The sequence below is a fragment of the Panthera uncia genome, chromosome C2, assembly GCF_023721935.1.
Source record: "Panthera uncia isolate 11264 chromosome C2, Puncia_PCG_1.0, whole genome shotgun sequence".
Classification (NCBI taxonomy): domain Eukaryota; kingdom Metazoa; phylum Chordata; class Mammalia; order Carnivora; family Felidae; genus Panthera; species Panthera uncia.
In genome coordinates this window covers 55,122,231-55,135,730 of record NC_064810.1, presented here as the reverse complement: position 1 = coordinate 55,135,730, position 13,500 = coordinate 55,122,231, and the positions used below count along the sequence as shown (strand labels likewise).

At 42.6% G+C, this 13,500-nt stretch overlaps 1 protein-coding gene across 1 annotated transcript; it reads left to right on the top strand.

Moving 5' to 3' along the window:
* The first annotated feature begins 3,723 nt into the window (after nt 1-3,723).
* DPPA4 (developmental pluripotency associated 4) lies at nt 3,724-11,930 on the top strand. The gene is made up of 6 exons (XM_049629979.1): nt 3,724-4,419; nt 5,705-5,853; nt 5,940-5,990; nt 6,270-6,582; nt 8,832-9,027; nt 11,900-11,930. Exons 1-6 carry the CDS (start codon nt 4,179-4,181, stop codon nt 11,928-11,930), a joined length of 981 nt encoding a protein of 326 aa, XP_049485936.1. The 5' UTR covers nt 3,724-4,178.
* The last annotated feature ends 1,570 nt before the right edge of the window (nt 11,931-13,500 follow it).

Below are 13,500 nucleotides of genomic sequence, written 5' to 3'. Positions count from 1 at the left end.
GTGCCAATCCTCTTTAAATATAGAACATCAGCTAACCTTTATTTATTTGTTTATTTTGAGAGAGAGAGAGGCAGAAAGAGAGCGAGAAGGAGAAAATCCCAGTTAGCTCGAGCCTGATGTGGGGCTCAAACTCATGAACCCTAAGATTATGAGCCTAAGTTGGACACTTAACTGATTGAGCCACGCAGGTGGCCCCTAACTTGTTTGTTGTTGTTGTTGTTGTTTTTGTTTTTTAATGGTCGGTGCTATTCTTTCAGAAATTGTATTCCCCCAAATCACGACAGGTCTAAGAATTTCTAAATCATAATCTCAATACATACTCCATCTACAAATACAGAGATTATAGATTGTACCTTGCCCAGGATGAGATGTTTCAGTATCTGGGTTTGTACTTAATTTAGAATTTAGCAATGTTACCTCCACTTACACTGGAAAAGAAAGATGATTCATTCAAATACTTTATATATATTATATATTAAGTAAACCTTAACTAGTAAGTATTTACTGGTTGTTGTCTATGAGTCAGAATAAAATATTTATCAATCAAAACCTCCATATGACCTCCCAGATGATCTAGATTCTAAATACTTGCTTTCTTCTTTGGCACTTTGGTGATTGCTCAGTCCTCAGCTACACTTCTTCTGTACTCCTGGTTCCATTTATTTACATCCTACATCCAGGTATTTCTATCCTGTGAGCAAAGTGTCACCTTCATTCTGGGTAAGGATCATTTCTTCTTCATCATTTTGGGGAACACAATGAGATATAGGAAAACAAAACAAAGGCACAAAGCTGACTTTGTAACCTGACAGAGGGAGGTCTGAATCTCACAATCACTCGTTCTTTTTTTTTTTTTTTATGCTTATTTCTTTTTAAGAGAGAGACAGAGAGACAGAGAGAGAGAGAGAGAGAGAGTCCCTGCGTGCGCACGCAAGTGGAGCAGGGGCAGAGAGACAAGGAGTCACAGAAACTGAAGCAGGCTTCAGGCTCTAAGCTGAAACTCACGACCTGAACAGCCTTCGGACGCTTAACCAAGTGAGCCACCCAGGCACCACCCACAATCACTCGGGGGTTTTTTGTTTGTTTTAAATTTTTTAAATGTTTATTTACTTTTGAGAGAGAGAGAGAGAGAGAGAGAGAGAGAGAGAGAGTGCGAGTGGGGGAGGGGCAGAGAGCTAGGGAGACACAGAATCTGAAGCCAACTCCAGGCTCTGAGCTGTCAGCACAGAGCCCGACTCCGGGCTCGAACTCACAAACCACGAGATCATGACCTGAGCGGAAGTCGGACACTTAACCGACTGAGCCACCCAGGCGCTCCCACAATCACTCGTTCTTAACTTAGGAAATTCCCCTTCGCTTCACATTTCTGATCCTCCACAGTTTGACAGGGAGAAGCAATCTGAGCAGGAGGCATTTTCACACTGTTTTTAAAGAGAGAATCTTGACCTTGCTTAGGAGTTAGTAAGTTAGGGTCTTGAGGAGTAGAATAAAGCTCACCTAGACTTGATTTCTGGGTCTCTCACTTACTGCATCATTCAGCAAGTTACCGGTATAATTTTATACATACTTGTGTCATCCATAAATTAGAGGACAATAAAATAATGGCTGTGAACTTTTAAACCTATTTGGTACATAACAAACACTCAATAGGCTTTAAAAACTACTTTTCTTAATTGTTGGTAGACAGGAAGGTGCTGGTTATTGTAAGTACAGATGGAAAGCTGGAACTGTGATTGGTTGAGTAGCTTGCTTAAGAAATAAAATGTGTGTGGAACACGAGGATGGTTTTGCTTTCTTCAAACCACCAGTCTGGCCCTGGAATTCTATTGTTTCCACAAGTTGCATCATTAAATGCCTTCACACAACCCATTCAGAAGTCTGTAGCAACTTTTGTTTCTGCCTTGGAATTTTTCTGAAGGAGTTGTCAGTTTCCTAAAGTCTCTTGAACTACTCTGTAATTGATTATGTTAAAAAGCTCACAGAAAGTGGATAGGAATGGTATTATTAATTCATACAAGAGTCAACTCATGAATATCGGCATTCACAAATTATGGGGGAGGGGGGAGGGGAGGAGAAAAAGAAGACCGCCCTTGGGTGACAGTGAGTGGGAGGAGACTTTTAAAAGAGTCTTGGGCCCAGGGCCGGTTCAGAATTAAGGGTTTATTTTTGTCAACCTTGACTTCTCTTTGGATATGGAGAAAGCAAAAGGCAAAAAGGTAAGTACAATTTTACTGGGTTTGTTTCTATCTGTCTTTGAGAGTCTTCTCATATATTTCTCTCTCCTGCTGAGCATATTTGATCCTAATTATGAGGAGAAAAGAATGTGCCTTAGAATGTTCTCCTCTTCTTAAAAAACGAAAAAACGCGGTAAAGTTCTAAATGATGATCGCAGCCTGGTATATTGGGGAGAGGAGACAGTAAGAAATGGGGTTTCCTGTTTGGGTTTGAAAAGGTGCTTTATCCTGTCCAAAAGAAGAATTAAGTAGCAGGGCTGGAGGGAAGTGGTAGCAGGAGGAAAGGGGAGGTGAGGGGAAAACTTTAGGAAGAGGTCATTGAGCTGAGGTTGGGAGAGAACTAGATCATTTAATTTGCCTTCAACAGACATCAGTCTCCAACCAAAAGTGCTGGGTCTGAAGTTGTCTTTTCCCAGGGTCACTGGGGCTAGCAGATAATCAGAAGCCAGATATATTGACAAGCCCCGCAGACGGAAATTAGAGGTAGAGAGGTTTAAGACTTCCAGAAGCATCGAACTTGCGTGCCAGGGAAACCTGAGCACTCTCTAGAGTCTCTTTCTTTGGAACCATCATTTTTGCCCTTGCCATTTTGAGAGGTTTGCGAGGCCCCAAAGTGAGTCGCTTGCGTAAGGCTGTGCCAAAGTGAAATTTGAATAAGAATGTGTAGTTGCTATACAGATGTAAAATAGCATACAAATGTTAATTTGTCCTGTACTCCCTCCTTGGGGATGCTGGAAAAGATTGAGATTTAGGAGCTAATCCAGGCTTTCTTGTCTATGTGAAGTGCCTTCCTGCATGTCCTAAACTACGCGGCCTCTGAGCCTCAACTTCTGTGTCCGAAAAACAAAGTAATAAATTGTCACCAGCTTGTTGTGAGGAGTAAATGAAGATAAGAAACATGTCAACACCCTAGTAAGGTAGAGGCTCAAAAAATGTTAGTTTCTCTCTCAAATCACTATATTCCTACTGTTGTTTCTTTTGGTTCAATTAACCAATATTTACTGAGTGCCTATGATGAAAGGGAAAGAAATTCTACCCTTATAGAGCTTATAATCAGATGGAGTAACAAGCATTGACCAGATCACACAAGCAAGTGTAAAACTGCAACTGGTAAGTGGGAGGAATGAGGCAATATGTACATTTGACTTGGTCTGAAAAGGTTAGAAAGGGTTTCCAGAGGAATGAATACTCGAAGTGAGATTCTGAAAGAGAGAAAGATTTAAGAATGTGATTAGAAGATAGGTGGAGAGGCTCCTGGGTGCCTCAGTCGTTGAGCCTCAGACTTCGGTGCAGGTGATGATCTTGTGGTTCAGGAGTTCAAGCCCCTGTCGGTCTCCGTGCTGACAGCTCAGAGCCTGGAGTCTGCTTTGTATTCTGTGTCTCCCTGTCTCTCTGCACCTCCCCTGCTCACACTTTGTCTCTCTCTCTTTCTCTCTCTCTCTCAAAAATAAATAAAACTTAAAAAAAAAAAAAAAAAGGCTGAGGTGGAGTGAGTGATAACCCATCAGGCCAACAGAAACAGCCTGGAAAGGAATTCTCTGGCCCTTGGGGCAATGGAGAGGCTGGTATGCTGAATTAAAGACATTTGTATATCTTCAGGCTAAACACAGAAACCACTGAATGAGTATATAGAATCCTTCTGGCGATAGTAGGGGAAACTTTCTCCGGAAGAGTCCGAGAATAGAGGAATGGGGGAAGAATATCTTCAGGTGAGAGATAATGGATAGGGTGGGTATTACAAGGGCTGCCCCCACCCCCAGTAAAGAGCCTAGCTTCTTCTACTTTTGTTTGTATCCGTATTTTCTGTCTTTTCTTATATTTTAAAAGTAGCTCCCCCGTTTCCCCATCATTGCTTCCCCGTCTTATAAGTAAACCTGGATATTAAGAAGATTTGCCACAGGAGAATCCATACTGCCAGTGGTGTGCAATGAATGCCTTGGTGCCATGGATGTGAGCAATCTCAAGGCAGGTAGTGTATGTGGTGGGTCGGGCACCCGAGGGAAAACTGACTGGCTCCTCTCTCAGCAGAACTCCACAAAGAAGTCAGGGGAAGACTATTTCGCTTGCAAATCCCAACCTGTATCAAGAGAAACCACAGAAAAACAGCAAGCTTCTGGTGAACCAAAGTTACCAAGAACCTCAGTGAACGGGACCAAACAAAAAAGATCTATGAAAGAAGACAAAGGTAAGAACGCTACAAGTCCTCAAATCTCATTATCTTGGGTTTAAGAAGACTGGGGAACTTTTCTGAAAGAGTAGAAAAGTAGGAAAGAAAATTGGTCCTGTATTCTGAAAACCCTCCTCTTCCTTTGAGACCTAGCTTAAGTGTCATCTCCCTGAAGCCTTCTTTCAGGCACCTGTATTAAAACTGGTGTCTTCAGGTCTCCAAACTCCAACAACATTATTGGTTCTGATCATTTTGCCCTCACTGGCTACTTGGTTAAGGATCTCAATGTGTAGTGATTTAGGGACAGACTGCTATAAATTTAAATCCACTTGAAACTCTACTTTCTTTTCTTCCTTCCTTCCTTCCTTCCTTCCTTTCTTCCTTCCTTCCTTTTTTAGATTTATTTATTTATTTAAGTTATCTCTACACCCAACGTGGGCTCAAACTCACGATCCTGACATCAAGAGTCTACCAACTGAGACAGCCAGGCACCCCTCTGCTCCCTCTTCTAAGAATTGAGGACAAGATTTTGCTGGCTCGGGTTGGGTGGGGTGAAGGCTTGTTTATAGTTTCCATGGAATAATTAGAACTCACTTTTGTATAGCCCTCTAGTTGACTGTTCTGGGAGTGTCTTGTGGAAGTCTTTCCTGAACAGTGGGAGTCTGTGAGGAACCTGTGTGCAGTGAGACCAGAGCCCTGCCCTGATGGGTGGGCTGACATAATTATGGGAATGGGTGGCTTATTTTGTTCTTTGGTGAGAGGACAAGGTACCACTGATGATTGACGATGTGAGGTTTAAGATTTCAATCATTAACCTGGACCGGAAATGTGATTTCTAGTACAATCTCCTTGGAGTCTGTGGGTTAAGGCTCACAGAAAGGAGCAAGTGGGGGGTTTCAGGAAGTAAAAACTGGATATTCATAAGAGTCAAATCAGTCCTAAGTTTGAGGTTCTGTCCCTGGAAGGTTAGGGGGTCTTCTTTTGTAAGTCATTGAACTATACAATGGGGATTGGACTGTGATAACTAAGTTGTACTCTGACATTTTATTTGTTTTGCGAGAGACAGAATGTGAGTGGGGGAGGAGCAGAGAAAGATGGAGACAGAGAATCCCAAGCAGGCTCCACACTGTCAGCACAGAGCCCCCACTCTGGGCTCAAACCCACAAACTGTGAGATTATGACCAGGGTTGGACACTTAACCAACTGAGCCACCCACGCGTCCCCATACTTTGACACTTCAGAAGGCTACACAAAAGTGAGTTCTTACTGATTTTATCCCATTCTCCTCCAACTTCCTATTCAGAAAAGACAGCACAAGACAATGCAAGAGTAAGAATTCGGAAGAAAATCCCTATTCCTCCATTACCTTCCACACTGCCACCAGTCAACTTGCTTCATAGAGACGTGGTGCGGGCCTGGTGCCAACAACTGAAGCTGAGCACCAAAGGCCAGGTGAGGGCCTGGGGTGGGAGGCATTGCTCCCGGGAGGAAGGGTAGGAACCTTACTAGATGGTTAACTCATTTTTCTCTTGTCTTAGAAATTAGATGCATATAGGCGGCTGTGTGAATTTGCTTACCCGAATCAAATGGTAAGTGATTTGTGTGGAAGGTTTAGTTCTCATTCTAATTACCTGTTTTAGCATCAAAAAGTGGAGGGATTGTCTTAGCTCCTCCTTCCGGCCCCACTCCTCCCCTGTGGGGAGGATCAGCACCCCCTCCCCACCTTCTCACCAACTCTGCACAGAGTAATAAAAATGAGGCTGAACTTTTATTTTTTAAAGAAAAAATGTTATCTTATTTTTAAAATTAATTTATTGTCAACTTAGCCAACTTTGACAGCACCTTAACCTTACCAACCCTCTTTGTAGAAGAACATTCCCCTCACTGCAAAGGAGGCCAAGATTCTCACACCATCACAAAAAAGGTCAAAGATGGACAAGGGAGAAATGTTTCTGGAAAATTCTAAGAAAAAGAGCTCTTCTCATGGAACCCACCCTCCTGAAGTGGCTGCTCCCCCTGAGGGTGGGATGCAGGCCCTCGTTGGGTCTGATCCTCTTCCGGAAGGAGTCGAAACGGTGGTTGTGACAACTTCAGCCCCGGATGCTGTGTTTGCCTCCTGGTCCAGAATTGCATCCACGGCTGGGAAGATGGAGACAGTGGAATCATCACAAGATGCCTATGGTAAGCCCAATATTGAGATCTGCCTCTGGTCCAGTTGAGGAAAAAATGCTATTGATAACTAACCTCCAATCAATTTCAGGGTATTGGGGTATGTCAAAATCACCTGAAGGACTGGTGGACTCCTGACCCCTACCCACAAAGTGTCTGATTCAGGTCTGTGATAGGGCCTGAGAATTTTACATTTTTTTTTTTTTCTTTTTAAGTAAATTTTTTTTTTAAATTTTTAAAAAATGTTTATTCTTTAAAAAAAAATTTTTTTAATGTTTATTGTTGAGAGACAGCGTGAGCAGGGGAAGGGAAGTGAGAGGGAGAGACAAAGAATCTGAAGCAGGCTCCAGGCTCTGAGCTGTCAGCACAGAGCCCTACGCAGGGCTCAAAGTCACAAACCGGAAGATCATGACCTCAGCTGAAGTCGGACACTTAACCGACTGAGCCATGCAGGTGCCCCAAATGTTTATTTATTAAGAGAGAGACAGAGAACGAGCAGGGCAGGGGCAGAAAGAGAGAAGGAGACACAGAATCCAAAACAAGCTCCAGGCTCTGAGCTGTCAGCACAGAGCCCATCACAGGGCTTGAACTCAGGAGCCGCGAGATCAGGACCTGAGCTGAAGTCAGATGCTTAACTGACTGGGCCACCCAGGTACCCCTAAAAAAATTTTTTTTAATGTTTATTAATTTTTGAGAGACACACAGACAGAGTGCAAGTGGGGGAGGGACAGAGAGGGACAGAGGGAGATATAAAATCAAAAGCAGGCTCCAGGCTCTGAGCTGTCAGCACCATGAACCTCAAGATCATGACCTGGGCCAAAGTCATATGTTTAACTGAGCCACTCAGGCACCCTGGGAATTTTCATTTCTAATAATCTTTTAGCCAGTGTTGATGATGGTAGTCTGGGGCCCGCACTTTGAGAACCACTACTGTAAATTATTAATGTCATCGAAGGAAGTGGCAATCTGGGCTATATTTCTTTCCCCTTTTTTATGGAATTAAAAATAAAGGTAGGCTCTAAAATCAGTTGCCTGAGCTTAAGCCCTGGATCTTCTAGCATCTGTTAAGTGAATGACATTAACTAGTTGTCTAATATAGTTCCCAGTTTCCTCATTGTAAAATAGGTTAATAATTACACCTGCCTCATAAAGTTGTAAGAATTACAGGACATAAAATTAAGGGAGACTATAAACTGGTTAGCACAATACAATGCCTGTTGAGACCACTAAGTCTATTTCATGAAGGCCAGACTGTTCTGGTTTAGTCTTTCTGTTAAAGGAAACCAGAATATATCACACCAAATTATACCTATTCTAAATTGTTTTAAAATTTATAATAAAAACTGTTTTGAGCTGATGGCAATTAAGGAGCAGCAGAAAAACATCCTTTTTTACTACCTAAAGGCAGATTTTAATTTCTCTTTTGGCTGCAATCAACTGAGAGACAGCACTAAAGACACTTGCAAACAAAACTTACTGCTTAGTTCTTTCCTGTAGATTTATCTTCCCACCTTCCTTCCCCTCCTTCCTCCCCCAGCCTTAAACTGCTTTCTTTTGTCCTATCATTTTTTTTTTTTAATGTTTATTTATTTTTGAGAGAGAGAGACAGAGCATGAGCAGGGGAGGGGCAGAGAGGGAGACAGAGAATCTGAAGCAGTTTCCAGGCTCTGAGCTGCCAGCACAGAGCCCGATGTGGGGCTCAAACCCATGAACCGTGAGATCATGACCTGAGCTGAAGTCGGAAGCTTAACCGACTGAGCCACCCAGGTGCCCCTGTCGTGTCATTTCTTTAGAAATTCATTGTTCTTTGTAAAAGATGTTGCATAAACTGGAATTAAAAGCTGCCATTTTGAGTTCATTTTTGTTGGTTTCTTCCAAGTGATAAGTGCCATACATGTTAATAAACTGATCTTCTTTGGTGGATCTTTTTGTTAAGGAGGTCTCCCCCTCCCCCAAAAAAGGAGTCCCTATTGCAAACCTAGGATGGAGAGAGGGAAAGTACCCCTTCCAATTATACTTTTAGGTTTTTTTGTTTTTTGGGTTTTTTTTTGGGTTTTTTTTTTTTTTTAAGTTTTCATAAGAACTGTTTTGGGTTATTTTCTAAAAGGAAGCAGGACAGAGTAGGTTAAGCTAGGATTCATATCCTGGGGCTGGCACTTGAGAAAAGCAGAAGAAACAAAAGACCTTGATACATTCTCGACCAAAAGAACATTAGACTTTGGTCATGCTGTGTTCATACTTCCCTCTCTTTCCTTCCCCAGGTGTCCGGTGGTGTGTGGTCCATGGGAAAAGTCTGCCTGCAGACACAGAGGGTTGGGTTCGCCTACAGTTTCATGCAGGGCAAGCCTGGGTGCCTGAAAAACAGGGGAGAGTGTGTGCCCTCTTTCTGCTACCTGCCTGTAATTTTCCACCCCCACACCTAGAAGACAATATGCTGTGCCCCAAATGTGTTCGGAGGTAATTACCCGGTGCTTTTCTACAAACTAAAACTGGACACCTGGTTTTTAGGGGGGGGGGGAGGGGGAGGAGGAGACCCATGTTAATCTTAAATAGCCCTGTATTTCATGTACAAGTTGTCAGTAAAGAGTTCTAAGGAAATTATTACTTAGGTTAAGTGTTTTCCTAGGAAAAAGAGCATTTATAGGTCAGGGTTTAATGCTTCCACCTAGAGACCCACCCATAATAACGGAGAAACAAATATTGATTCATTACTATATGAATGGTATATGCACTTTACAGAAATAACTAGCAAAACGACAACACAACCCTTTAAGTAGACTGTAGTCTCATGTGGATGGACTGGTATATAAACACCTGTAAAAGCCATGGATGACTTGTATCAGAGGTTTCTTTACTTAAAGGAAGAATTGCCTAGATGGAAAGAAGGAGAAAACTTATTTTTTAGTATAGGGACCAAAGCCAAGGCTGAAAGAAGTTAGGCCAAAGTAGAAACTGTAAGTATTTTAGTATGACAGAATATGGTAAACAATGAGTCTGCTTCCTCACCTTACAAAATGGGCATAATAATGCCTGTCTGAAGTATTGTGGAGATTAGATGAGTTGATAAATATAAAGTGCTTAGCACCATGTCTGACATATGTAAGTATTCAACCAATTGTGGGTATTAATTAGGTCAGCAAACTGAATTCCTTTCAGCAAAGTCATAAAGATGGAAACATACAATGTATGAAAAAAAAAACAGTTTGGGCTCAAATTGAGCATTGTAGATTTTAAGAAATATCATTAGGTTGGAGTCTAATTATATAGTACGTTTTGAATGTTAGAATTTATCCAGTAGCCAATGGTGTTCTTTTAAAAGATATCATTTAGGGGCGCCTGGGTGGCGCAGTCGGTTAAGCGTCCGGCTTCAGCCAGGTCACGATCTCGCGGTCCGTGAGTTCGAGCCCCGCGTCAGGCTCTGAGCTGATGGTTCGGAGCCTGGAGCCTGTTTCCGATTCTGTGTCTCCCTCTCTCTCTGCCCCTCCCCCGTTCATGCTCTGTCTCTCTCTGTCCCAAAAATAAATAAAAAAAAAAAAAAAAAAAAAAAGATATCATTTAGTTATGTGATGTGATCAATGAAATATCTTTGTAATCACCAAACAACCAACTTTAGAAGCACAATTATGAAGAGAACAGAAGAAAGGCTACAAAAGGACTTTCTCTGTAATTTAAATTCTAAGCCAATTGATATCAACATATTGAATGGCTGATGAGGAATAGCTCTGGGGGGGAAGGGGCCTGGTATTTTGTTTTTTTCTGTGTAAACTAGACTAGCTAATTCATTAAGATTGCTGTTTGTAAATAAGGGTGGGAAATATTTTTATTAAAATAAGCCGCTGCAATTGACAAATGGGGGTGGGATGAAGTGCATTAAGTACTGTTTCACTGTCTCCAAGCACGAGCTAAAGCATTGACTCAGGGAGGGGGCAGTCCTCCACTGAAGTCTTCCATTTCCATACCTTTACACATGAGGCTTTCGCTTTCTGGCCTCAGGTTCCACATCTCTTGTATGAGGAGCCAATGGGACGGGAAGGTGTGCAAAAATCACCTAAGGTATTAAAATTGAAAAGCCATAAAGAAGTTTACATGCCAGTAAAGAAACTTTTATTCCAGAAGACCATTGTATTTAGTTTTATAGAGAACCCTGCACTTTTAAGTGCAGTTTTAAGGAAAAGGGTACATATGCAAACTTTTGCAAACAATATCAAGGGTTAGAGTGAGGGATGAGGAATCTGGCGGGGCACAGCTCTTTCTTGCGAAATGGGCCACTGAAGGGTTTGAAGCAAGTGCTGAGGCTTACATTGCCAAGGAGAGAAGGGAGTGAGATCCGTTAGAAAAATCTTGTGGGAAAGTTATTTTTGATATGTTTTAAGGGCCTAGCATCTTTGAGAGGTGTCAAAACAGAATCTGGCTTTTAAGTAATATCAAATGAAGCTGAGGAAGGTACAAATGATATACTTGCTTGGATAATATAAGAGATTCAAAGCAGTCAAGGAGACAGGTGGTTTGGTGATGCTTGACTATGAGGAGCAGAGACGGAGAGAGGACAATTGGAGGGACTTTCTGAAAGCACGAATGGAGAGGTGCAGCAATGAGATGCTTAAAGGGATTTTCCATTTGTGCTGTGTTGCAAGGGCGAGCCTAGGTGTGCTTCTGGGCTTAGTCTGGGGGAGGGTTGAACAGAGAGGGAGGGTGGAAAGAAGATGATCCCTCTGAACAGAGGGACTTGGTATAGCCCAGACTTGCCTCACAGAGATCCCTCTCCCCAGCCCTCTATCGCCCTGGAACAATCCTGCCATTCTCTGTTGGTCTGCACGGGGGCCATCCTTGGTGTCAAGACTAGTGAACACCAGGGGTCTTGGACAGCTAGCTAGGCACAGAAGCCTAAAGGGGGTGGGAGCCCTGGGGCCCTGGCATGGTTACTGTCTCCCACAGGAGGAAGTATGTGAGCATGAACTTGTCTTTTCTCTCTTCTGCCTGTCCTGCTTCCTGCCACAGTTGCCGCTGCCAAGCAAGTTGAATAAAATTGAGGTCACTTTGCAGAGACCTTTCATGATCTACTGAGGCTGCTGGGCAAATAATAAAAGATCCACTCTGGGGCCTCTCCTGCCCATGGGCTGCACAGGGCAGGAACATATTACAGACACATAATTTGGCTAATTATCACACCTTGATGATATGGTCACATGCTCTCCACCCACTATCCTACACTTTAAGAGCAATTTTACTGGCAGACCACCAGTGGGTTTCCTGGCTGTTTTCAAGGGTATAACTTAATATGTCTTGGATCTCATCTTTATAAAAAACAAGCATTTTGTTTGCTTTCTAGGAATAAGGTGTTAATGAAAAGCCTCCAATGAGATCACAATACCAGAAAAAGGGGTATGACTGTGATTATAATTGATGGTAGGAAGGAAACTACCATCAACTCAGTGGTGCCACTGACAGCTGGACTGGAAACCACTCCACCCTCCACGCTTCCTGCTGACAGGACACACAGCCTGGTGGGTTGCAGATGTTACCCTCGGACCCCAAACAGGGCCTGCCTTCCCATTGGTTTAAAGTACTTAACAGTTTAAAGTCAAGAGACTGAGAAGGTTAGCAGCCTCTAGAGGAGTCAGAGTCCGGAGAATGGAAATCCAGCACTGGAAACACACCTGTTCTCTACTCCACCCCTCCACCCCTCCACGAGGCTCAGCTCAGTCTCCCACCTTAAAAGAACTGTTAAGGTCACTTCTATTTCAGAAGGGTAAGTAAACATTTGGTAGTGTGATTGACTTTTTCATCTTATTAATAAGAAGGAACTTGGGGTATGATCTTGATGTTTGGAGGAGCCAGGGGGAAAGAAAATTTCCAAAATTGCCAATTCCAAACAGAAGTAGCAGATCTGCCTGCCCATAAGTGCACAAGCATTGTGTGTGCAAGGTATGAGGTCCAGTGGAAATGACGATAGGAGAAATCCGGAGCCAGCCCTCCAAATTTCTCTTAGCTCCAAAGGGATATGGACACATAAAACTCCCAAGAGCTGGTGTTGGAGTAACTGAGCTTCGAAGTTAGAGGTTCTGCCAAGATGTTGCTGGCTGAGGCAAATGGATCTGCATGAAGGAAGTCTATGAACTCCCTGCCAGGAAGCAAAATTGGAAGTGGCTACATCTCCGAGGATCCCAGCCCTAAGGAGAAGATGGGGAAAATTTTAAAATACTAATTCACTGAATTTGAATTAATGTACTTGATCAAGTGCCTCAAAATGTAGATTTTGCAAGGAAGGGCTTTTGCAAGGAAGTGCCTCAAAATGTAGATTTTGCAAGGAAGGTCGGCTATGTCGTGTTCAGTTTATCACCAAGAATGACACAAACAAAAATGTGTTCTCTGATGGAATATAATCAATGATGCTATTCTTACCAAAAAGATTTAATATGCATCTACTCATCCAGAGGCAGGCAGTCCTGATTATACCTGTTGTCTCAGCCTTAAGTGAGCTTACCTTGCTTTGGATGGCAGTTATTTAGGCTTATCCTATGTAGAAACTCACCAAGCTATGTACTTAGCATGTATATATTTTACCATGTATAAGCCATATGTCACTCTTTTTAAAAATTTTTTAATGTTCATTTTTGAGAGAGACAGAGTGTGAGCAGAGGAGAGGCAGAGAGAGGGGAGACAAGGAATCTGAAGCAGGCTCCAGGCTCTGAGCTGTCAGTGCAGAGCCCAACATGGGGCTTGAACTCTTGAACTGTGAGATCATGACCTGAACTGAAGTCAGGACACTTAACCGACTGAGCCACCCACGTGCCCCATCACTTTTTTTTTTTTTTTTAACTGCCCTGGTTTGAATGGTAAATTATAGTTCCTCTAGTTAAAAGGGTATTGGTGGGAACAATAGGAAATTTGAATATAGAGTAGGGATTAGATGATATTACAGCAATGTTA